The sequence below is a fragment of the Bombina bombina genome, chromosome 1 (assembly GCF_027579735.1).
Source record: "Bombina bombina isolate aBomBom1 chromosome 1, aBomBom1.pri, whole genome shotgun sequence".
NCBI lineage: Eukaryota > Metazoa > Chordata > Amphibia > Anura > Bombinatoridae > Bombina > Bombina bombina.
In genome coordinates this window covers 237,655,527-237,679,924 of record NC_069499.1, presented here as the reverse complement: position 1 = coordinate 237,679,924, position 24,398 = coordinate 237,655,527, and the positions used below count along the sequence as shown (strand labels likewise).

Genomic DNA, 24,398 nt, shown 5'->3' with positions numbered 1-24,398 from the left:
AATATGGATGAGAGAGCCCAGATATTTTTGAGTCTTTCCTAGTAAAGTAACGATGTCCACAAATATTACTTAGAGATGTGGTCTGTATATTGAAACAAAAGGATTTGTTGAATTTGTTGAAAAGATCCTTTTAGTACTATAATTGTTTCAAACAGTTCATATAGTGTCCAAGTTCAATTGAGAAAGTATCAAAGCACAGATGATTAGGGTGGCAGAATTCCCGAATAAATGTTAAAAATCCAGTGTTTAGCAGGGCAACAGTCTTGCTTGTGTGTTATTTACAGTAGACTTAAATGACACTTTATGAGGTATATAACTTTAAGAGGTGTATCTTAGCCGCTATATAAGTGGTCTTACCTCCTCCTTCACGAGTTAACCCCGCTTCATGGGTGGTCTTACCTCTTTATGAATGGATTTGAAGTCTCTAGGCTTACCGGTCTTTTTAGTTTGGGTAAGCGTAGCGATGCAGCGATTCGGTTTTCTTCAGCTTGCGCAAGCTCTCCTATAAACCGATAGCTTCTTCACCTGCTCTTAGTACACTGGTGTACGCAGGTGTAGATCTGTGTGAGGTCCGTTAATCTTCCTGCACTTAGTACTCTTTGTACGCAGGTTCCAGACAGGTGATTGGTTTCTTTAGCTCCGACCAGTATGATAATACACCTTTTTGTAATGGGTTCCACAGTCTGGGTTGGCAAAGGGATTCCTTGTAATACAACTTTTTATCACAGTTTTCTACGGAACGCGGGTGAAACGCGTAGAAAACTGTGATAAAAAGTTGTATTACAAGGAATCCCTTTGCCAACCCAGACTGTGGAACCCATTACAAAAAGGTGTATTATCATACTGGTCGGAGCTAAAGAAACCAATCACCTGTCTGGAACCTGCGTACAAAGAGTACTAAGTGCAGGAAGATTAACGGACCTCACACAGATCTACACCTGCGTACACCAGTGTACTAAGAGCAGGTGAAGAAGCTATCGGTTTATAGGAGAGCTTGCGCAAGCTGAAGAAAACCGAATCGCTGCATCGCTACGCTTACCCAAACTAAAAAGACCGGTAAGCCTAGAGACTTCAAATCCATTCATAAAGAGGTAAGACCACCCATGAAGCGGGGTTAACTCGTGAAGGAGGAGGTAAGACCACTTATATAGCGGCTAAGATACACCTCTTAAAGTTATATACCTCATAAAGTGTCATTTAAGTCTACTGTAAATAACACACAAGCAAGACTGTTGCCCTGCTAAACACTGGATTTTTAACATTTATTCGGGAATTCTGCCACCCTAATCATCTGTGCTTTGATACTTTCTCAATTGAACTTGGACACTATATGAACTGTTTGAAACAATTATAGTACTAAAAGGATCTTTTCAACAAATTCAACAAATCCTTTTGTTTCAATATACAGACCACATCTCTAAGTAATATTTGTGGACATCGTTACTTTACTAGGAAAGACTCAAAAATATCTGGGCTCTCTCATCCATATTTTATCACATTAATATCTGTTTTTACTTTGTGAGTCATTAGTGAAATATTTTATATATATAGATATACAGCTGTGTATTTTATCTGATAAATTTTAGTTTATTTTTAGCATATGATTGTAATTTAATAAAAACTTTTGATTATACTAAAATGTATTTGAAATTTATATGAATAGAACATTTGTGTTTTTTCTAAATTCATAATCTATCAGAGGTATACGTATTTTTTTAAGGAAATTTGATTTTTTATTAATTTGGGTAAAATATATACATAAAATCAGTAGGTAACATATTTATTTCATATCCTAGTTTTTAATACTTTTTAGCTTTTAGTAGCGCCACTCTCAACTACAATTCATTTTAGTTCGTATTAAACCTGTCATTAAATCAATTTCTCCTCCTTGGAGTCTTAATTTGGTTTTGAAGGCTTTGCAATCTCCTCCATTTGAGCCTATGCATTCTTTGGACATTAAACTACTTTCTTGGAAACTGTTGTTCCTTCTGCTAGAAGAGTTTCTGAGCTAGCTGCTCTTTCTTGTGAGTCTTCTTTTTTGATTTTTTTATCAGGATAAGGCGGTTTTGCGGACTTCATTTAAATTTTTACCTAAGGTTGTGAATTCTAACAACATTAGTAGATAAATTGTTGTCCCTTCCTTGTGTCCTAATCCTAAGAATTCTTTGGAAAGATCCTTACATTCTTTGGATGTGGTAAGAGCTTTGAAATATTATGTTGAAGCTACTAAAGATTTCAGGAAGACTTCCAGTCTATTTGTTTTATTTTCTTGTCCTAGGAAAAGTCAGAAGGCTTCTGCTATTTCCTTGGCTTCTTGGTTAAAGCTTTTGAAAGTGGCAACTTGGTCCTCTTTGCATACATTTTCTAAGGTCTACCGTTTTGATGTATTTGCTTCTTCAGAAGCAGTTTTTGGTAGAAAAGTTCTTCAGGCAGCTGTTTCAGTTTGATTCTTCTGCTGATGTTTTAAGTTTTTCTTGTCATTTAAAGATTAAATTTATACTTTGGGTTGTGGATTATTTTTTCAGCGGAAAATGGCTGTTTTTATTTTCATCCCTCCCTCTCTAGTGACTCTTGCGTGGAATTCCACATCTTGGGTATTGCTATCCCATACGTCACTAGCTCATGGACTCTTGCCAATTACATGAAAGAAAACATAATTTATGTAAGAACTTACCTGATAAATTCATTTCTTTCATATTGGCAAGAGTCCATGAAGCCCATCCTTTTTTATGGTGGTTATGTTTTTTTCTATTAATATTATTTCCAAATTCCTTGCTGATGCTTTTTACTCCTTTCTTCATCACCCCACTACTTGGCTACTCGTTAAACTGAATTGTGGGTGTGGTGAGTGGTGTATTTATAGGCATTTTGAGGTTTGGGAAACTTTGCCCCTCCTGGTAGGATTGTATATCCCATATGTCACTAGCTTGTGAACTCTTGCCAATATGAAAGAAATGAATTTATCAGGTAAGTTCTTACATAAATTATGTTTGTTTGTTTGTTTTGTTTTTTATACTGTACGGTTCACCTTGTGACTGGCCGTGATTACGTTCTGGTCTCCATTTCTGCATTCCTGACCGTGTGGCGACCTAGAAATTCTGGTCCGCAGGGGTCTGGTTCATAGGAGGTGATGAGTGCCCCAGCCATCACTTCTTGTGAATGTAATCTGTGAAGAATCTGGTTTGGCCTCGTTGACACATGTCAATCAGTTATGTTTGGTATGCCGTATTAAAGCGCCTTGTTCCCCGGACTCGGGGACTCAAGGGACCGCCGAGCCATCCGCTTCTGGGGGTCCTGTGCTCCGAGAGGCAAGTTCCTTACCGCTCCCTCCTACTAAACTTGCGGGTAACCCAGATTATGTTTATCCCTCCTTGCAGGGTGGCTTGTTCCCCCCGGATATTGCAGCACGTTTTCGCTTCCACATATTTTTGGTGATTATTCCTCTGCAGAGTCCAGATGTTTATTTGCTATTGTGCTCGTGCCCTATTGTCGCGGGTATCCCGGCCTTGGGAGGGCCTATACAGTTCCCTGTGGGTGTAGCCTTCCCTGAGTGTTGAGCCTTTCGTTACAGAATAGCGTGCCTTCACGTATTACTCAGACATGTTTTTCAGTTATTATCCTTAACGTATACAGGAATCCACAGTTTTCTACTTCGAATGGCTCACCTCATTAGACATGAGGGGATGAAGTAATCTTCTTATTGTATGTTATTGAGATCCTTCCCAGTTTTGTTCGAAGATAAGGGTTCCGTTTGCTGGTCCTGCGGGTAGGCCTGTTTCTTCTTGGGCGTTAACCTACGGGTTGCCTATATTTTCTTTTCTCCGATTAGGATGTCTCTTATTTTTGTTTTTATATTTCCTTCAGGAACTTTCTGGATCGATACTCACTGTTACTTCTGCGGAAGTTTGTTAAGGGGCATGTTAGTCCTATGTTTGTCTGTTATTCCTTCTTCCCTTCTGAGGGAAGATTTATGAAACTTGACAGTTGGGACCCTGGCGGCAGGCTGGTCCTGTTTGGGTGTTTCGGTTTCGTGGATGTTCAGACACGTGGTGCCGTTTCTGCTTGGCTGGTCCGGTCAAGGTGCCGAGTGCTCATATTATCATTTGTGTTTCTTGTTTTTGTTTCAACAAGTTCAGCTAAGCATTCTAGAGGACCTGTGGGTCCGTGTGGCACGAAGGATTGTTTCAGTCCTTATTAGCCCTCAATCTGGTTGACTGGGTCAGTGGAGTTCCGCTGCGTCACTTTCTCTTGTGTCTGATATTATCGGGACCTAGAGTTTCTTCCCCCATGCTGTGGAGGGTTGGAGGGCTTAGCGCCCTCTTCCCGCCGATTTGGGCGGTTTGGCCTTCTGAGGCTCTGGGATTGTTCATTTTGGACTTGGTCCTTCAGCAGCTAGTAGCCTGATGGGTAGTTTAGCTGCCTAGCTGCGGAAGGTTTGCAAACTGTAACCAGCTATGGCTATTTGCACATTGACTGTGTAATATCAAGCTGTTTTCATGAGACCTTTTTGGTTTCTCCGCTTTCTCCGTGTGGGTTAGGTCTCCTTTTAGGGACCTGGTTTTCCCTCTGGGAGATGGTTGTTCCTTTTTAGGGACTCTGGGCGTGGTCTCCTTTGGGCTCTGCTTAGGGTTCTTCCTCGGAGCTCTGTGATCCTCTGATAGTATGGAGGTGATGTGGAGACCATCCTTTGCTCGAGTGTTTTTGGCCTCGAGGTAGCCCCTTGCTTGTGGCGCTGTGGCTGTTTGAGCGTGTATGGGCTCTAGTGTTGTTGAACGACTTTTAACGCCTTCGCTCCTTCGCTGGACCTCGGCAAGGGGTGGTCTCTTCCTTGGGCCGGGACTTGCGATTTATTCTCATTATCCGGGTTGTTCTGGATATTGCATTGATATCTCCCTGTGGGTCTGTTTTTTCTATCAGACAAGGTGTTAAGTTCTCGGTTATTGTTTGTTTAAACAATTGGGGGCTCTGACCTATTTTCACCCTGGGGCTTCCGGTTGCTGAGGTTTCACTCATCGTTTTCCCTTATGGACCCCGTTGCGGGTGTTACCAGACTTTTTAGGCTCTAGGGCTGGTTTGGGGTTCCCCAGTTCCAGGGAACTTAGGCTATGACCTTTACTCTGACTAATAGACCTGGTCATGAGTGCTGATGCTCACAGGGCTTGACTTACGACTTTAGGGTCAGTTTCTCTTGGTCAGCTTGCTGTAGTAACCTTATGGATTCACTGCTCTGCAGGCCAATATATTTGCAGTGTCTCTGCTGCAACTATTGCACATTGGATGTGTGTTAGCAAGCTAAATTTTTAGGACCTTCCATGTTCATGTGCGTTAGAGATTTGATCTCTCCTTTAGCCTGTGGCTTCGGGTCTTGTGGGCAGGTGTTCTGCCTTTCTGGCCACATTCCTTTTCTTATGGTGGGGGCTTATTCTCCTTCTTATGGAGGTGTAGTCCCTTTCTTATGGCTTCTCCTGGACTCAGAAGGTTGGAACTAAGAGTTAACCTTTCAGAGAGTAGTATTGTCTCTGGGTTGTTACGTTCCATCTGGAGTCTTGCTGGCTCTGTGTCAAGACTATGTTGGGCCCTTTTCTAGATTCCTTTGGGTCTACGGCCTTGTCGTCTATTCCTAAGGAGTCGGGATGTCACCTGTGCACTGTTGGGATGGCTGTGGCCATTCTTCCGCTAATTTTTGGGCTGGTGTTGGGGTTCTTCTCTTCCCCTGTTTCAGACCTGCCGACTCTTGGGCTGGCCCGGCTAGGAGTAGGTTCTGAGATGCGTTGTCATCTTCAAGGTCTAGGTTGGCATAGTGGCTAGCTCCCTGGGCTTGCAAGCAGAAGGTCCAAGGTTCCAATCCACCTTCTAGTTCTGGTTGTAACCTCTCATTCTTGGGTGTGCAGTGTGCCTCGTTGAGGTTAGGTGCCTTCCCCTTTTTGGAGACCTTAGATTGCCTAGAGTGTGCTCTCTGTCTGGGAGTTTTTTTCTTGCAATCTGTTCTCTTGCTGGCCGCTTTTTACTTCTCAGCAAGTATTCTTCTGTGTCATCCTGATGATGGCTGCGTATTCTTGACTCAGGGTTTTTCGTCTGGGTCTGTTACACGTTTTTTGTGTCGGAATACTTCAGTCTTCAGTTGTCTTTCGGTGGTTTGCACGATGTTGAGAGAAATGTTTCTCTGTTCCGATGGCCGGTCCTAAACCTCTGGTTTCTGCTTGGTCTGGGCGTAGCCTCCCTTTGTTTGTCAGGACCATTTGGGTCTTTGTGAGCTAGGCTCGCTATTGGGGGTTTTCCTTCGATAAATTTTGTGGTGACCTTTCGGTTTCCCTTCAGTTCTTCCTTGCCCTATCCCTTTGGGAGTTTAGGCTGGTGTTCCCTTCGTTAGTAAGGGGTCAGTGGTGAGAGACAGACTGTTGGGCGACGGTTTCTCCTGGAGGACTGTTGGCTCAGTTGAGTCTGATTTTGCAGTCTCTAGCTAGGCTTCTGGACTATCTGCGGGTCAGTGTCATTAGGGCTTTTTCCTTTTTACAGTTTTCTCGGCTTCGGGCGAATCAGGGTTGTTGTTGGGTAGTGGTTCAGGCTTGGTGCCCTCAGAATGGGCCGCCTATTGTTCCCTTCCGTCTTTTCATTCAGTGTCCTCTGTGGCTTGGGTATTGTTTTACCAAATGTAATGAATGCAGCTGTGGACTCTTTCCATTTAAGAAGAAAAACTTAAATTATGCTTACCTGATCATTTTCCACAGCTCCCCACCCGTATTTTTTATATTCTTCTAGCACTTTTCACCCTGATATTTCTTCTACTGTTCCTTGTTCCTCATCAGAATGACTAGGGGATAAGGGAAGTGGGGGGAGTATTTGAGCCTTTGGCTGGGGTGTCTTTGCCTCCTCCTGGTGGCCAGGTTCTGAATTCCCAAAAGTAATGAATGCAGCTGTGGACTCTTTCCATCAGAAGAAAAGAAAATTATCAGGTAAGCATAATTTGTTTCTTTCATGTAATTGGCAAGAGTCCATGAGCTAGTGACGTATGGGATATACAATCCTACCAGGAGGGGCAAAGTTTCCCAAACCTCAAAATGCCTATAAATACACCCCTCATCACACCCACAATTCAGTTTTACAAACTTTGCCTCCTATGGAGGTGGTGAAGTAAGTTTGTGCTTAGATTTCAACTTTGAATATGCGCTTCTCAGCATTTTTTTGAAGCCCGATTCCTCTGAGTACAGTGAACGTCTGAGGGATGTGAAGGGTGTATCACCTATTGAATGCAATGGTTTTCCTTACATGGATCTATTTCATAGGTTCTCTGTTATCGGTCGTAGAGATTCATCTCCTACCTCCCTTTTCAGATCGACGATATACTCTCATATTCCATTACCTCTACTGATAACCGTTTCAGTACTAGTTTGGCTATCTGCTATATGTGGATGGGTGTCTTTTGGTAAGTATCTTTTCATCACCTTTGACACTCTTAGCTATGGTTTGGCACTTTATGTATTTATATAAAGTTCTAAATATATGTATTGTACTTATATTTGCCATGATTCAGGTTTTCAGTATATCTCCTTTTGCAGACTGTCACTTTCATATCTGGGAAATGCTTTTTTATTAAAAAAAATGTATTTCTTACCTGGGGTTTAGTCTCTCTTTCAAATTCACTGTCTTTTAAATTCGCAGGCAGAATTAGGCTCGCGAGGGCGCAAAATGCCAAAGTTTATTGTGTCATTCTTGGCGCAAGATTTGTTGGCGCGAAGTTATGTTCATTGACACAAATTCGTCATTTCCGGCGTCTTAGTTGACACCAAGTCCTTCACAAGGTTGCGTCATCTATGACGCGAGTGTGACGTTCTTGCCGCCAAAAAATATTTTTCTTTTTGTTGTGCGTCATATTTGGCGCCAAATATTTTCATTATTTAAGACCCCATTTTTATTTGCCTCTTTCTTTTTTCTATGTCAAAGGGCTATGCTGTTTGCATTTTTCCCATTCCTGAAACTGCCATATAAGGAAATTGATAATTTTGCTTTATATGTTGTTTTTTTCTCTTACATTTGCAAGATGTCTCAATCTGATCCTGTCTCAGAATTCACTGTTGGATCCCAGCTGCCTGATAACAGTTCTACCAAAGCTAAGTGCATTTTTTGTAAACTTGTGGAGATTATAGCTCCAGCTGTGGTTTGTAATAGTTGTCATGATAAACTTTTACATGCAGAAAATGTATCCATCAGTAGTAGTTCATTACCTCTTGTTGTTCCCTCAACATCTAATGCACAAGATATACCTGTAAATTTAAAATAATTTATTTCTGATTCCATTCAGAAAGCTTTGTCTGCCATCCTGCCTTCTAATAAACGTAAAAGGTCTTTTAAAACTTCTCATAGAGTTGATGAAATTTCAAATGACTGGCAACATACTGATTTATCCTTCTCTGATGAGGATCTATCTGATTCAGAAGATCCTGCCTCAGATATTGACACTGACAAATCCTCTTTTCTCTTGTAAGGTGTATCCAGTCCACGGATCATCCATTACTTGTGGGATATTCTCCTTCCCAACAGGAAGTTGCAAGAGGATCACCCACAGCAGAGCTGCTATATAGCTCCTCCCCTAACTGCCATATCCAGTCATTCTCTTGCAACTATCAACAAGTATGGAGGTAGTAAGAGGAAAGTGGTGAAATGTAGCTGTTATCTTGCTTCAATCAAAAGTTTGTTATTTTTAAATGGTACCGGAGTTGTACTATTTTGTCCCAGGCAGAAAAATAGAAGAATCTGCCTGTGATTTCTATGATCTTAGCAGGTTGTAACTAAGATCCATTGCTGTTCTCACACATGACTGAAGAGAGAGGTAACTTCAGCGGGGGAATGGCATGCAGGTTATCCTGCTATGAGGTATGTGCAGTTAAGATTTTTTCTAGAAGATGTGAATGCTAGAAAATGCTGCTGATACCAAATTTATGTAAGGTAAGCCTGAATACAGTGATTTAATAGAGACTGGTATCATGCTTACTTTCTGAGGTAATACTCTTTTATATTTACAATATAAAACGTTTGCTGGCATGTTTAAACGTTTTATATATACTTTGGTGATAAAACTTTATTGGGGCCTAGTTTTTTCCACATGGCTGGCTTAAATTTGCCTAGAAACAGTTTCCTGAGGCTTTCCACTGTGTTACTATGAGTGGGAGGGGCCTAATTTAGCGCTTTTTTGCACAGTAACTTTTACAGACTGAGACATCCAGCTTCCTCCAGGAGTTCCCTGAATGCTATAGGACATCTCTAGAGGGCTCTTAGGCTTTCCAAATTAGTTTGTTGGGGAAGGTAGGCCCACAGCAAGGCTGTGGCAGTTTGGTGTGACTGTTAAAAAACGTCTATCGTTTTTTTGATCCGTTTTTTGAACTAAGGTGTTAATCATCCATTTGCAAGTGGGTGCAATGCTCTGTTAGCTTATTATACACACTGTAAAAATTTTGTTTGATTTACTGCCTTTTTTTACTGTTTTTTCAAATTCTGACAAAATTTGTTTCTCTTAAAGGCACAGTACCATTTCTTATATTTGCTTGTTAATTTGATTTAAAGTGTTTTCCAAGCTTGCTAGTCTCATTGCTAGTCTGTACAAACATGTCTGACATAGAGGAAACTCCTTGTTCATTATGTTTAAAAGCCATTGTGGAACCCCCTCTTAAAATGTGTACCAAATGTACTGATTTCACTTTAAGCAATAAAGATCATATTCTGTCTTTAAAAAATTTATCACCAGAGGAATCTGACGAGGGGGAAGTTATGCCGACTAACTCTCCCCACGTGTCAGATCCTTTGACTCCCGCTCAAGGGACTCACGCTCAAATGGCGCCAAGTACATCTAGGGCGCCCATAGCGTTTACTTTACAAGACATGGCGGCTGTCATGGATAATACACTGTCAGCGGTATTAGCCAGACTATCTGAATTTAGAGGAAAGAGAGATAGCTCTGGAGTTAGACGAAATACAGAGCATACTGACGCTTTAAGAGCTATGTCTGATACTGCCTCACAATATGCAGAAGCTGAAGAAGGAGAGCTTCTTTCTGTGGGTGATGTTTCTGACTCAGGGAAGATGATGCAACCTGATTCTGATATTTCTACATTTAAATTTAAGCTTGAACACCTCCGCGTGTTACTCAGGGAGGTTTTAGCTGCTCTAAATGACTGTGATACAATTGCAGTGCCAGAGAAATTGTGTAGACTGGATAAATACTATGCAGTGCCGGTGTGCACTGATGTTTTTCCAATACCTAAAAGGTTTCCAGAAATTATTACTAAGGAATTGGGTAGACCAGGTGTGCCGTTCTCTCCCCCTCCTATTTTTAGAAAAATGTTTCCAATAGACGCCACCACACGGGACTTATGGCAGACAGTTCCTAAGGTGGAGGGAGCAGTTTCTACTCTAGCAAAGCATACTACTATCCCTGTCGAGGACAGTTGTGCTTTCTTAGATCCAATGGATAAAAAGTTAGAGGGTTACCTTAAGAAAATGTTTATTCAACAAGGTTTTATCCTACAGCCCCTTGCATGCATTGCTCCTGTCACTGCTGCTGCGGCGTTCTGGTTTGAGTCTCTGGAAGAGGCTTTACAGGTAGCGACTCCATTGGATGACATACTTGACAAGCTTAGAGCACTTAAGCTAGCCAATTCTTTTGTTTCTGATGTCATTGTTCATTTGACTAAACTAACGGCTAAGAATTCTGGTTTTGCTATCCAGGCGCGCAGAGCGCTATGGCTTAAATCATTGTCAGCTGATGTTACTTCAAAGTCTAAGCTGCTTAACTTTCCCTTCAAGGGGCAGGCCCTATTCGGGCCTGGTTTGAAGGAGATTATTGCTGATATCACTGGAGGAAAAGGTCATGCCCTTCCTCAGGATAGGTCCAAATCAAGGGCCAAACAGTCTAATTTTCGTGCCTTTCGAAACTTCAAGGCAAGTGGGGTATCAACTTCCTCTAATGCAAAACAAGAGGGAACTTTTGCTCAGTCCAAGACGGTCTGGAGACCTAACCAGACCTGGAACAAGGGTAAGCAGGCCAAAAAGCCTGCTGCTGCCTCTAAGACAGCATGAAGGAACGGCCCCCTATCCGGTAACGGATCTAGTAGGGGGCAGACTTTCGCTCTTCGCCCAGGCGTGGGCAAGAGATGTCCAGGATCCCTGGGCGTTGGAAATTATATCCCAGGGATATCTTCTGGACTTCAAGGCTTCCCCCCCAAAAGGGAGATTTCACCTTTCTCAATTATCTGCAAACCAGATAAAGAGGGAGGCATTCTTACACTGTGTACAAGACCTCATAGTTATGGGAGTGATCCATCCAGTTCCAAAGGAGGAACAGGGATTTTACTCAAATCTGTTTGTGGTTCCCAAAAAAGAGGGAACCTTCAGACCAATTTTGGACCTAAAGATCTTAAACAAATTCCTCAGAGTTCCATTATTCAAGATGGAGACTATTCGTACCATCCTACCTATGATCCAGGAGGCTCAATACATGGCTACAGTGGATTTAAAGGATGCTTATCTTCTATCAGATTTCAGTCGGACAACATCACGACTGTGGCTTACATCAACCATCAAGGGGGAACAAGGAGTTCCCTAGCGATGTTAGAAGTCCCAAAGATAATTCGCTGGGCAGAGATTCACTCTTGTCACCTATCAGCTATCCATATCCCAGGTGTAGAGAACTGGGAGGCGAAAGACTTTTCATCCGGGGGAGTGGGAACTCCATCCGGAGGTGTTTGCACAATTGGTTCATCGTTGGGGCAAACCGGAACTGGATCTCATGGCGTCTCGCCAGAACGCCAAGCTTCCTTGTTACGGATCCAGGTCCAGGGACCCCAAGGCAACGCTGATAGATGCTCTAGCAGTGCCTTGGTCCTTCAACCTGGCTTATGTGTTTCCACCGTTTCCTCTGCTCCCTCGTCTGATTGCCAAAATCAAGCAGGAGAGAGCATTGGTGATCTTGATAGCGCCTGCGTGGCCACGCAGGACTTGGTATGCAGATCTGGTGGACATGTCATCCTTTCCACCATGGACTCTGCCGCTGAGACAGGACCTTCTACTTCAAGGTACTTTCAACCATCCAAATCTAATTTCTCTGAGGCTGACTGCCTGGAGATTGAACGCTTGATTTTATCAAAGCATAGTTTCTCCGAGTCAGTCATTGATACCTTAATTCAGGCACGAAAGCCTGTCACCAGGAAAATCTATCATAAGATATGGCTTAAATATCTTTATTGGTGTGAATACAAGGGCTACTCATGGAGTAAGGTCAGGATTCCCAGGATATTATCTTTGCTCCAAGAAGGTTTGGAGAAAGGATTGTCAGCTAGTTCCTTAAAGGGACAGATTTCTGCACTATCTATTTTTTTTGCACAAGTGTCTGGCGGATGTCCCAGACGTTCAGGCATTTTGTCAGGCTTTAGTTAGAATCAAGCCTGTGTTTAAACCTGTTGCTCCACCTTGGAGCTTAAATTTGGTTCTTAAAGTTCTTCAGGGGGTTCCGTTTGAACCTCTTCATTCCATAGATATCAAACTTTTATCTTGGAAAGTTCTTTTTTTGGTAGCTATTTCCTCGGCTCGTAGAGTTTCCGAGTTATCTGCCTTACAATGTGATTCTCCTTATCTGATCTTCCATGCAGATAAGGTAGTTCTGCGTACCAAACCTGGGTTTTTACCTAAGGTGGTATCTAATAAGAATATCAATCAAGAGATTGTTGTTCCGTCTTTGTGTCCTAATCCTTCTTCAAAGAAGGAAAGTCTGTTACACAATCTGGACGTGGTTCGTGCTTTAAAGTTTTACTTACAAGCTACTAAAGATTTTCGTCAAACATCTGCTTTGTTTGTTGTCTACTCTGGACAGAGGAGAGGTCAAAAGGCTTCGGCAACCTCTCTTTCTTTTTGGCTAAGAAGCATAATCCGCTTAGCCTATGAGACTGCTGGCCAGCAGCCTCCAGAAAGGATTACAGCTCATTCTACTAGAGCTGTGGCTTCCACATGGGCCTTTAAAAATGAGGCTTCTGTTGAACAGATTTGCAAGGCGGCGACTTGGTCTTCGCTTCATACTTTTTCAAAATTCTACAAATTTGATACTTTTGCTTCTTCGGAGGCTATTTTTGGGAGAAAGGTTTTACAGGCAGTGGTACCTTCCGTTTAAGTACCTGCCTTGTCCCTCCCTTCATCCGTGTACTTTAGCTTTGGTATTGGTATCCCACAAGTAATGGATGATCCGTGGACTGGATACACCTTACAAGTGAAAACATAATTTATGCTTACCTGATAAATTTATTTCTCTTGTGGTGTATCCAGTCCACGGCCCGCCCTGTCATTTTAAGGCAGGTATTTTTAAATTTTAAACTACAGTCACCACTACACCCTATGGTTTCTCCTTTCTCTGCTTGTTTTCGGTCGAATGACTGGATATGGCAGTTAGGGGAGGAGCTATATAGCAGCTCTGCTGTGGGTGATCCTCTTGCAACTTCCTGTTGGGAAGGAGAATATCTCACAAGTAATGGATGATCCGTGGACTGGATACACCACAAGAGAAATACATTTATCAGGTAAGCATAAATTATGTTATTTATTTAAAATGGATTATATTCGTTCTTTATTAAAATAAGTGTTGATTACATTGGATATGGAGGAAACTAGTCCTCTTGATATTAAAACTAGTAAACGTTTAAATTCTGTTTATAAACCTCCTGTGGTTATTTCAGAGGTTTTTCCAGTTCCTGATGCTATTTCTGATATGATTTCTAAAGAATGGAATAGGCCTGGTACTTCTTTTATTCCTTTTTCAAGGTTTAAAAAATGGTATCCTTTGCCAGCAGTTAAATTGGAGTTTTGGGAAAAGATCCCCAAAGTTGATGGGGCTATCTCCACTCTTCATAACGTACTACTATTCCAACGGAAGATAGTACTTCTTTTAAAGATCTTTTAGATAGGAAACTTGAATCTTATCTAAGGAAAGCTTATTTATATTCAGGTCATCTTCTTAGGCCTGCAATTTATTTGGCTGATGTTGCAGCTGCTTCAACTTCTTGGTTGGAAACTTTAGCTCAACAAGTATCAGATCATGATTTGTCTAGCATTGTTAAGTTGATTCAACATGCTAATAATTTCATATGTGATGCCATTTTTTATATCATCAAAATTGATGTTAGATATGTGTCTTTAGCTATTTTAGCTAGAAGAGCTTTGTGGCTCAAATCTTGAAATGCTGATATGACTTCTAAATCCAGATTGCTTTCTCTTTCTTTCCAAGGTAATAAACTATTTGGTTCTCAGTTGGATTCAATAATTTCAACTGTCACTGGGGAGAAGGGAGTTTTTTTGCCTCAGGATAAAAAACCTAAAGTGAAATCTAAAGCTTCTAACCGTTTTCGTTCCTTTTGACATAATAAGGAACAGAAATCTAATCCTTCCCCAAAGGAATCTGTTTCCAATTGGAAGTCTTCCTCAAATTGGAATAAATCCAAGCCTTTTAAAAGATCAAAGCCAGCCCCCAAGTCCGCATGAAGGTGCGGCCCTCATTCCAGCTCAGCTGGTAGGGGGCAGATTAAAATTCTTCAAAGATGTTTGGATCAGTTCGGTCCAAAAATCATTGGATTCAGAGTATTGTCTCTCAGGGGTACAGAATAGAATTCAGAGTAAGAACACCTATGAGAAGATTTTTTCTCTCACGCATTCCAGCGAACACAGTAAAGGCTCAGGCTTTCCTGAAGTGTGTTTCAGACCTGGAGTTATCAGGTGTAATCATGCCAGTTCTGTTTCAGGAACAGGGCCTGGGGTTTTATTCAGATCTATTCATTGTCCCAAAAAAAGAAAATTCATTCAGGCCAGTTTTGGATCTAAAGAATTTGAATCAATATGTAAGAGTACCAACTTTCAAGATGGTGACTATAAGGACTATTCTGCCTTTTGTTCAGCAAGGGCATTATATGTCCACAATAGACTTACAGGATGCTTATCTTCATATTCCGATTCATTCGGATCACTATCAGTTCCTGAGATTCTCTTTTCTAGACAAACATTACCAATTTGTTGCTCTTCCTTTTGGCCTAGCAACAGCTCCAAGAATCTTTTCAAAGGTTCTTGGTGCCCTACTCTCTGTAATCAGAGAGCGGGGTATTGCTGTGTTTCCTTATTTGGACGATATCTTGGTACTCACTCAGTCTTTACGTTCTGCAGAATCTCACGTGAATCAACTAGTGTTGTTTCTTCAAAGACATGGTTGGAGGATCAATTTACCAAAAAGTTCTTTGATTCCTCAGACAAAGGTAACCTTTTTTGGTTTCCAGATAGATTCAGTGTCCATGACTGTCTCTAACAGACAAGAGACGTTTGAAATTGGTTGCAACCTGTCGGAAACCTTTAGTCTCAGTCATTCCCTTCAGTAGCTATGTGCATGGAAGTTTTAGGTCTCATGACTGCAGCATTGGACGCAATCCCCTTTGCTCGTTTTCATATGAGACCTCTCCAGCTTTGTATGCTGAACCAATGGTGCAGGGATTATACAAGGTTATCACAATTAATATCCTTAAATCCCAATGTTCGACTTTCTCTGACTTGGTGGTTAGATCACCATAGTATATTTTTAGGGGCCTCTTTCGTTCGTCCAACCTGGACTGTGATCACAACAGATGCAAGTCTTTCATGTTGGGGAGCTGTTTGGGGATCTCTGACAGCACAAGGGGTTTGGAAATCTCAAGAGGTGAGATTACCAATCAATATTTTGGAACGTGCAATTCTCAGGGCTCTTCAGTTTTGGCCTCTGTTGAAGAGAGAAACATTCATTTGTTTTCAGACAGACAATATCACAGCTGTGGCATATGTCAATCATCAGGGTGGGACTCACAGTCCTCAAGCTATGAAAGAAGTATCTCGGATACTTGTTTGGGCGAAATCCAGCTCCTGTCTAATTTCTGCGGTGCATATCCCAGGTAAAGACAATTGGGAAGCGGATTATCTCAGTCGTCAGACTTTAGATCCGGGAGAATGGTCTCTTCACCCAGATGTGTTTTCTCAAATTGTTCAGATGTGGGGGCTTCCAGAAATAGATCTGATGGCTTCTCATCTAAACAAGAAACTTCCCAGGTACCTGTCCATGTCCAGGGATCCTCAGGCGGAAGCAGTGGATGCGTTGACATTTCCTTGGTGTTATCAACCTGATTGTTTTCCCTCCTCTAGTTCTTCTTCCAAGAGTGATCTCCAAAATCATCATGGAGCAATCGTTTGTGCTGCTGGTGGCTCCAGCATTGCCTCACAGGTTTTTGTATGCGGATCTTGTTCGGATGTCCAGTTGCCAACCTTGGCCACTTCCATTAAGGCCATACCTTCTATCTCAAGGTCCGTTTTTCCATCAGGATCTCAAATCATTAAATTTGAAGGTATGGAAATTGAATGCTTAGTGCTTAGTCATAGAAGTTTCTCTGACTCAGTGATTAATACTATGTTGCAGGCTCGTATATCTGTTTCTAGAAAGATTTATTATTGAGTTTGGAAGACTTATATTTCATGGTGTTCTTCTCATAAATTTTCCTGGCATTCTTTTAGAATTCCTAGAATTTTACAGTTTCTTCAAGATGGTTTGGATAAAGGTTTATCTGCAAGTTCCTTGAAAGGACAAATCTCTGCTCTTTCTGTTTTATTCCACAGGAAAATTGCTAAACTTCCTGATATTCATTGTTTTGTACATGCTTTGGTTCGTATTAAGCCTCTCATTAAATTAATCTCTCCTCCTTGGAGTCTTAATTTGGTTTTAAAGGCTTTGCAGGCTCCTTCATTTGAGCCTATGCATTCTTTGGACATTAAACTACTTTCTTGGAAAGTGTTGTTCCTTTTGGCCATCTCTTCTGCTAGAAGAGTTTCTGAATTATCCGCTCTCTTGTGAATCTCCTTTTCTGATTTTCCATCAGGATAAGGCAGTTTTTCGGACTTCATTTAAATTCTTACCTATGGTTGCGAATTCTAACAACATTAATAGAGAAATTGTTGTCACTTCTTTGTGTCCTAATCCTAAGAATTCTTTGGAGAGATCTTTACATTCTTTGGATGTGGTGAGAGCTCTGAAATATGTTGAAGCCACTAAAGATTTCAGGAAGACTTCTAGTCTATTCGTTTTCTTTTCTGGTTCCAGGAAAGGTCAGAAGGCTTCTGCCGTTTCTTTGGCATCGTGGTTAAAGCTTTTGATTCATCAAGCTTATTTGGAGTCGGCTAAAGCCCCGCCTCAGAGAATTACAGCTTTTTCTACTAGATCAGTTTCCACTTCTTGGGCTTTTAAGAATGAAGCTACGGTTGATCAGATTTGCAAAGCAGCATCTTGGTCTTCTTTGCATACATTTACTAAATTCTACCATTTTGATGTGTTTGCTTCTTCGGAAGCCGTTTTTGGTAGGAAATTTCTTCGGGCAGCTGTTTGTTTGATTCTTCTGCTTATGATTTAAGTTTTTATTTTTTAAGAATAAACTTATATTTGGGTTGTGGATTTATTTTTTTCAGTGAAATTGCTGTTTTTATTTTGTCCCTCCCTCTCTAGTGACTCTTGCGTGGAGTTCCACATCTTGGGTATTGCTATCCCATACGTCACTAGCTCATGGACTCTTGCCAATTACATGAAAGAAAACATAATTTATGTAAGAACTTGCCTGATAAATTCATTTCTTTCATATTGGCAAGAGTCCATGAGGCCCACCCTTTTTTATGGTGGTTATGATTTTTTTTGTATAAAGCACAATTATTTCCAAATTCCTTGTTGATGCTTTACTCCTTTCTTTATCACCCAACTTCTTAACTATTCGTTAAACTGAATTGTGGGTGTGGTGAGGGGTGTATTTATAGGCATTTTGAGGTTTGGGAAACTTTGCCCCTCCTGGTAGGATTGTATATCCCATACGTCACTAGCTCATGGACTCTTGCCAATATGAAAGAAATTAATTTATCTGGTAAATTCTTACATAAATTATGTTTTTTTTTTGTTTTACTGTTATGGGACACCTGTCTGTGTGCTTGTGTGTATGAGTGAGTAACCTTTTGTGAGGTAATTTTGTACCTCTTCAAATATGCACATAAATGTTAGTCACTTGCGTGACTAAATTAGAGAGAACAATGTGTGTACACACAGTGCTTAGGCATTTATTGGTGAGTGTAATTGTTAGTGATAAATTGTATACCGATCTGACAAGGGGTTTATTTTAGACTATATTATAATAATGAGGGTCATGAAACATTTTCTAATGTAAAAAGGGGCCCCAGGTGAATAAAAGTTAACAAGCTCTGGTCTAGAGGATGAAGGGAGGATACCTATTGGATAGCTTCTTTTCTTAGCTAAAACTGCTTATTCAAGAGTGTGATACTGCAATCATGTTGTTAAGCTAAACATATTTTTCATGTATCGTAAAATATAAATATCTATTTTTTTCCCCCTCAGTTTTACAGAATGGGAGTTGGATTCATGGGGAGATGATTATGCTATTTTTACTTTTCTCTATGACTCACTTGAACTTACAGTCACATTTGGAGAACTTGTTGGTAAGCATTTTTAATAACTAACCTTTTTTGTTTTATTTGAGTTTTATTTGTTTTGGTTAAATAAATCTTTTTCATAATCTAGATAATTTTTTAAGTACATAGCTTTTGTCTAGTAGCGCCATGATAATGTGTTTTTTTTAATGCAGTAATTAATGTCATACCCCTGTATTGCTGCCAATTAGTCTTTCTCTCACTGGTTTATTCAGATGCTGGTGCAGTGTATAACTCATCTCTTGGAATGTATAGATAGTCTTGATATATTTGCTTTGATTATGGTCTGTTTTCAGGCCAAACCACTTTGGCAGCTGATTTATAAAGACCATAAACATTTTTCTGCAGTCTTTAAATCAGTGCTTTCCAAACTGTGTGTCGTGACACATTAGTGTGTCGGCAGGGATGTGTAGGTGTGTCCCTGCTTCAGCTCAAATTTTTTTGAATTTCAATTTTTCTTCACATTTTTGGGGGGTTTCCGACTTCCTGCCGGCCTGTAACGCCTAGCACATGGTTGACACATGATTGATACCTAGTGGGTCACAGATCATCTTAACTTATTGGCGCAGTTCAGCGGGAACTGAAACTATTCCCATTGGCGGCTTTGATGGCACATTGGCTCCTGACTGCACTTGTAGTCTCCTCAATCGTCTCGTGACTGCATTTGTAATCAGTGAGTGGGAGAGCTGCTTGATGATAAAATGCGAGTGTCTTTATCTAATATTCCACCAAATATTCAGAAACTTTGTTCATCCCATCAACCTCATACATCCCATTAATATAGTAAGTAGCTATTGGTGTTTTTAAACTTTTTTTTTTTAATTCTTGCACATACATACTGTTACTTGTAAATAATTTTTTTGTTTTTATATAATTTATGTATGTGTCCGTATCTCTTAAAACAAGTTAGTTTAACCTCCTGTTTGCTAGTACAACTGAATTACTGTGTCGCAAAATGATGTAGGTCTAACAAAGTGTGTCACCAACATGAAAAGTTTGGAAAGCTCTGCTTTAAATAGATAGAAATCAGCAGTCTGAACATTAGAACAGATTAAAACCTTGTTTGTTGCAATTTATTTTTCAATGTCCAAACTCCAACCATCACTTTCCTTATTTAGAGGAGCAATTCTGTACTTGAGTTTGAAGATCACAGGGCTTGCCATTGTCATTGTGTTAATACAATCTCCATTGTTGCCTTCACCAGATAAACAAACTGCAGTGCAGGAGTTTCTGCCTATCGTTAAAAGTACATATTTACACATATAGATACAATGCTGTAGTTTTTGTTGTTTAATTCTATCTGACATTAATATACCTAGATTTTCTGGATGTCAATTAAACTTTACCAAAAACATGATTGAATATGTCAGTTTACTTTTTTCATAAGGTGGTAAAAGTCCACAAGCCATTAACTGTGGGATTCAATCCTGACCACTAGGAGGAGAAACAAATACCCAAGATACCATAAACTTTTAATTTCCCCCCCCCCCCCCACATCCGTGTCACCCAAGTCTTTAGACCCATTAAAAACCGACTTTAGACCCATTATCCTCCTCAGAGATCTGGGAAAAGAACAGCGGGGTATATGAGGTTACTTAGACAGTGAGAGTAATTCTCCCACTGGGAGTTTCACTAGCCTGCCACAGGTGTTTCTGTGACCTGTCCTCCTTGTTGTACTCCTGTTTTAGATTATCTGCTTGTGTATACATCACAGGATGAGCTTTTATACTTGACGCAGGGCTTTGCAGCTTGGTAAGCATGGTAGAGCGAGTGCTTTACATGTAAGTGCTTTCTTGTTCTCGCTTAGCCCACAGGCTATTAGTAGGTTGATTCTGCTTGTTCATCATAGATAGGGGATGTGCCAGGTAAGCATAGACTATTTGCACTAAAAAGGTAACTGGTATTGGGGAATATTTTTAACACATTTGCGTCAGGAATGTAATCCATGTGGTTTTCGCTTAACGGTAACTATCTTTTCCTTCTCATTATGAGGAGAGTCCACAACATCATTCCTTACTGTTGGGAAATACTGAACCTGGCCACCAGGAGGAGACAGACACCCCAGCCAAAGGCTTAAATACTCCCCCTACTTCCCTCATATCCCAGTCATTCTTTGTCTTTCGTCACAGGAGGTTGGCAGAGAAGTGTCAGAAGATACAGAGTAGTTCCTTAGTTTCGAAATGGGACTGGAGTTTTAAGTAGTCTTGTCAGCCTCTCAGTGAGAGCATTGACGAATGTTAGAGCCTGGAGATGAAACGAGAGTCTTTCTGCGAATCCATCCAGACTCGTATTAACAGCTCCTAAACAATCAGTGTTAACCAGTTTAACTGCCTACTTCCATCACTCAAGTCCATGCAGGAGCGATACTACAAGACTGTCAAACTTGAGAGGCTGTGTTTCTTTTCCACGGCATAGATTCCGGTAAGATCGTTTCATTTTTTATACACCTATGATAACGCAAGAAGACAGGTTCACGGTGTGGCTCTTTTTATCTGTATGGAATCAAGGGTTAATATCTCTAGAGGGGAATTATTGAACAGGGGGGATTAATCACATAATTGACATGTGTGAGATGTGGCTCATGCAGATGTTGGAATGTACAGGTTTTACTTTCGTTTTTGGAAGCTGCGCAGCCTGTAAGGCTTGGCGCGCTTTTTCCTATAGTAGGGGTAGTCCTGCACTGCGCACCACGGGACCGGGTGTAGTCACACTGATTTTCTCTTTCCTGACCATGCGGTTTACCGGAGAAAAAGCGGTTTCTCTGTTTGGCCTGGGTCATAAGAGGTGGTGAGTGCCCCAGCCATTGGGGGTATAAAGGTGCCGTTTTATCTTATTATTCAATAGTCTGCTTTATAAGCACAAGCTATGGAGGATTCTGATGCGTTAGAGGGTACTCCCTCTTTACCTAAGTCTTAATACCTGTCTCTTGTGAGCAGGCCGCAGTATACCCACCTGCTCAATTATGTTCCTAATGCCTTGATAAAGTAATCATGTCAAAGAAAGTTAATATGTTTGATACCACTGAGCCGTCCACCTCTGAGGAGGAAAAGATTGTACCACAGACTTCCCCGGTTCCCGTAAAGATGGCGAACATTATTAAGAATGAATGGGAAAGAATTGGTTCTTCATTTTCCCCTTCTTCCTTAAAAAAATTGTTCCCGGTTCCGGACTCTCAATTGGAATTTTGGGGGTCCATCCCCAAGGTGGATTGCGCTATCTCCATGCTTGCTAAACGCACTACTATCCCGCTTGCGGAAAATAGAAACTCTGTTAAGAAAGATGTTTCAACATACGGGATATTTGATTCAACCTGCAGCGGCTATTGCTGCAGTTGCTGTAGCGGCAACCTACTGGTGCGACTCCTTATCTGAGTTGATCGAGGTGGAGGGTCCCTTCAAAGTGATTCAGGAAAGAATTAAGACCTTAAGGGTGGCTAATTCTTTTATTTGTGATGAAAATATGCAAATTATTCGCCTGAATGCTAAGGCTTCAGGTTTTTCTGTTCAAGCCCGTAGGGCACTCTGGCTGAAGTCCTGGTCTGCGGACATGACTTCAAAGTCAAGACTTCTTTCCCTCCCATTTAAGGGAAAGATTCTATTTGGTCCAGGTCTGGACTCCATTATCTCCACGGTTACTGGAGGGAAAGGTGCCTTTTAACCTCAGGATAAGAAGAACAAACCTAAGGGACAAGGTCCTAATTTTCGTTCCTTTCATTGAGATAAATCCCAACATCAACAGCCCTCCGAAAAAGCCTGAGCAAACCAAGGGGACTTGGAAGCCGACTTAGTCCTGAAATAAATCCAAGCAAAACAAAACGCCCCGAGACAAAGTCGTAATGAAGGGACGGCCCCCGATATGGCTCTGGATCTTGTAGGGGGCAGACTGTCGCTCTTTTCGGACACTTGGTTTGGGGACGTGCAAGACCCGTGGGTCCTGGAGGTCATCGCTCAGGGATACAGAATAGCTTTCAAGTCTCATCCACCCATGGGCAGATTCCTCTTGTCAAACCTGTCTTCAAGACCAGAAAAGAGAAAAGCCTTTCTGGGGTGTGTGAGGGATCTCTCCTCCCTGGGAGTCATTGTACCGATACCTCTTGCAGAAAGAGGTCTGGGATACTACTCACCTTTTTGTGGTCCTAAAGAAGGAGGGAACTTTCTTCCCGATTCTGGACCTAAAGTGCTTAAAGGGACACTGAACCCAACTTTTTTTCTTTCATAATTCAGATAGAGCATGAAATTTTAAGCAACTTTCTAATTTACTCCTATTATAAAATTTTCTTAATTCGCTTGATATCTTTATTTGAACTGCAAGAATGTAAGTGTAGATGCCGTCCCATTTATGGTGAACAACCTGGGATGTCTTTGCTGATTGGTAGATAAATTCATCCACCAAAAAGAAAGTGCTGTCCAGAGGGCTGAAGCAAAACAAAAACTTAGATCCCTTCTTTTTTAAATAAAGATAGCAAGAGAACAAAGAAAAAATGATAATAGGAGTACATTAGAAAGTTGCTTAAAATTGCATGCTCTATCTGAATCACAAAAGAAAAAATTTGGGTTCAGTGTCCCTTTACACAAATTCCTAGCTGTCCCCTTGTTCAAGATGGAGACGATAAGGTCTATCCTTCCCTTAGTTCAGTAAGGACAGTTCATGACCACGATAAATCTGAAGGATGCTTACCTTCACGTTCCAATACACAAGAAACACTTCAAGTTCCTAAGGTTTGCGTTCCTGGACCAGCACTTCCAGTTTATTGCACTTCCATTTGGTCTAGCTACTGCCCCAAGAGTTTTTACGATGATTCTAGGGGCTCTGCTTGCAGTGGCCAAAACCAGAGGTATAGCAGTAGCGCCATACTTGGACAATATTCTGGTTCAAGCACCATCAACCATCCTGCCTTCTGCTATCAACATCCTGTTGTCTGGCAGAAGACCAATTGAAAGCTCTTCTATTTCTTCTTCGATCTCATGGATGGAAGATATACTTAGAAAATAGTTCTTATTCCCAGTACCAGGGTGGAATTCCTGGGTACTATAATAGACTCCATATCCATGAGGATATTCCTTACAGACCAGAGACGTTACAAGCTAACTTCTGCTTGTCTTGCCCTCCAGACCTCCTTTAAGGCCCTCTGTGGCTCGGAGTATGGAGGTGATTGTTCTCATGGTGTCCAGCATGGATATCATTCATTTTGCCAGATTTCATCTCAGACCACTTCAGCTGTGCATGCTGAGACAGTGGAACGGTGATCATTCGGATCTGTCTCAACAGATTTCTCTAGACAACCGGTCGAGAGAATCGCTCTCTTGGTAGCTTTCTCCAGATCACCTGTCCCAAGGGACATCCTTCTTGAGAGCATCCTGGGAGATTGTGACTACAGACGCAAGTCTATCAGGATGGGGAGCTGTCTGGGGTGCCAGGAAGGCATAGGGCCTGTGGACTCAAGAGGAATCCCTTCTCCCGATCAACATTTTGGAATTTTGAGCGATCCTCAATGCTATGAAGGCTTGGCCTCTTCTGGGTTCGTCCAGTTTATCAGATTCCTATCAGACAACATAACCTGAGTGGCTTACATCAACCATCAGGGGGGGGACAAGGAGCTCCCTAGCAATGAGGGAAGTATCTCGGATTCTGGAATGGGCAGAGGCCCACAACTGCTCGCTGTCAGCAATCCACATTCAGGGTGTGGACAACTGGGAAGCGGATTTCCTCAGCAGACAATCCTTTCATCCGGGGGTTATGGTCTCTCCATCCCGAGGTGTTTGCGGAGATTTGCAACAGATATGTACGCGGCAGATAGATCTCATGGCTTCCCGGCTCAATTCCAAGCTATCCAGATATGGGTCGCGGTCCAGGGATCCTCAGGCGGAGCTAATAGATGCATT

General features: G+C 41.4%; 1 protein-coding gene across 1 annotated transcript in view; it reads left to right on the top strand.

Annotated features, from left to right (window-relative positions):
• The window catches only part of KNL1 (kinetochore scaffold 1), an 817,310-nt gene that overhangs the window by 634,446 nt on the left and 158,466 nt on the right, over positions 1 to 24,398 (top strand). The window contains 1 exon segment of the mRNA XM_053711756.1: positions 18,425 to 18,525. Within this exon segment, the coding sequence (XP_053567731.1) occupies positions 18,425 to 18,525 (101 nt within the window).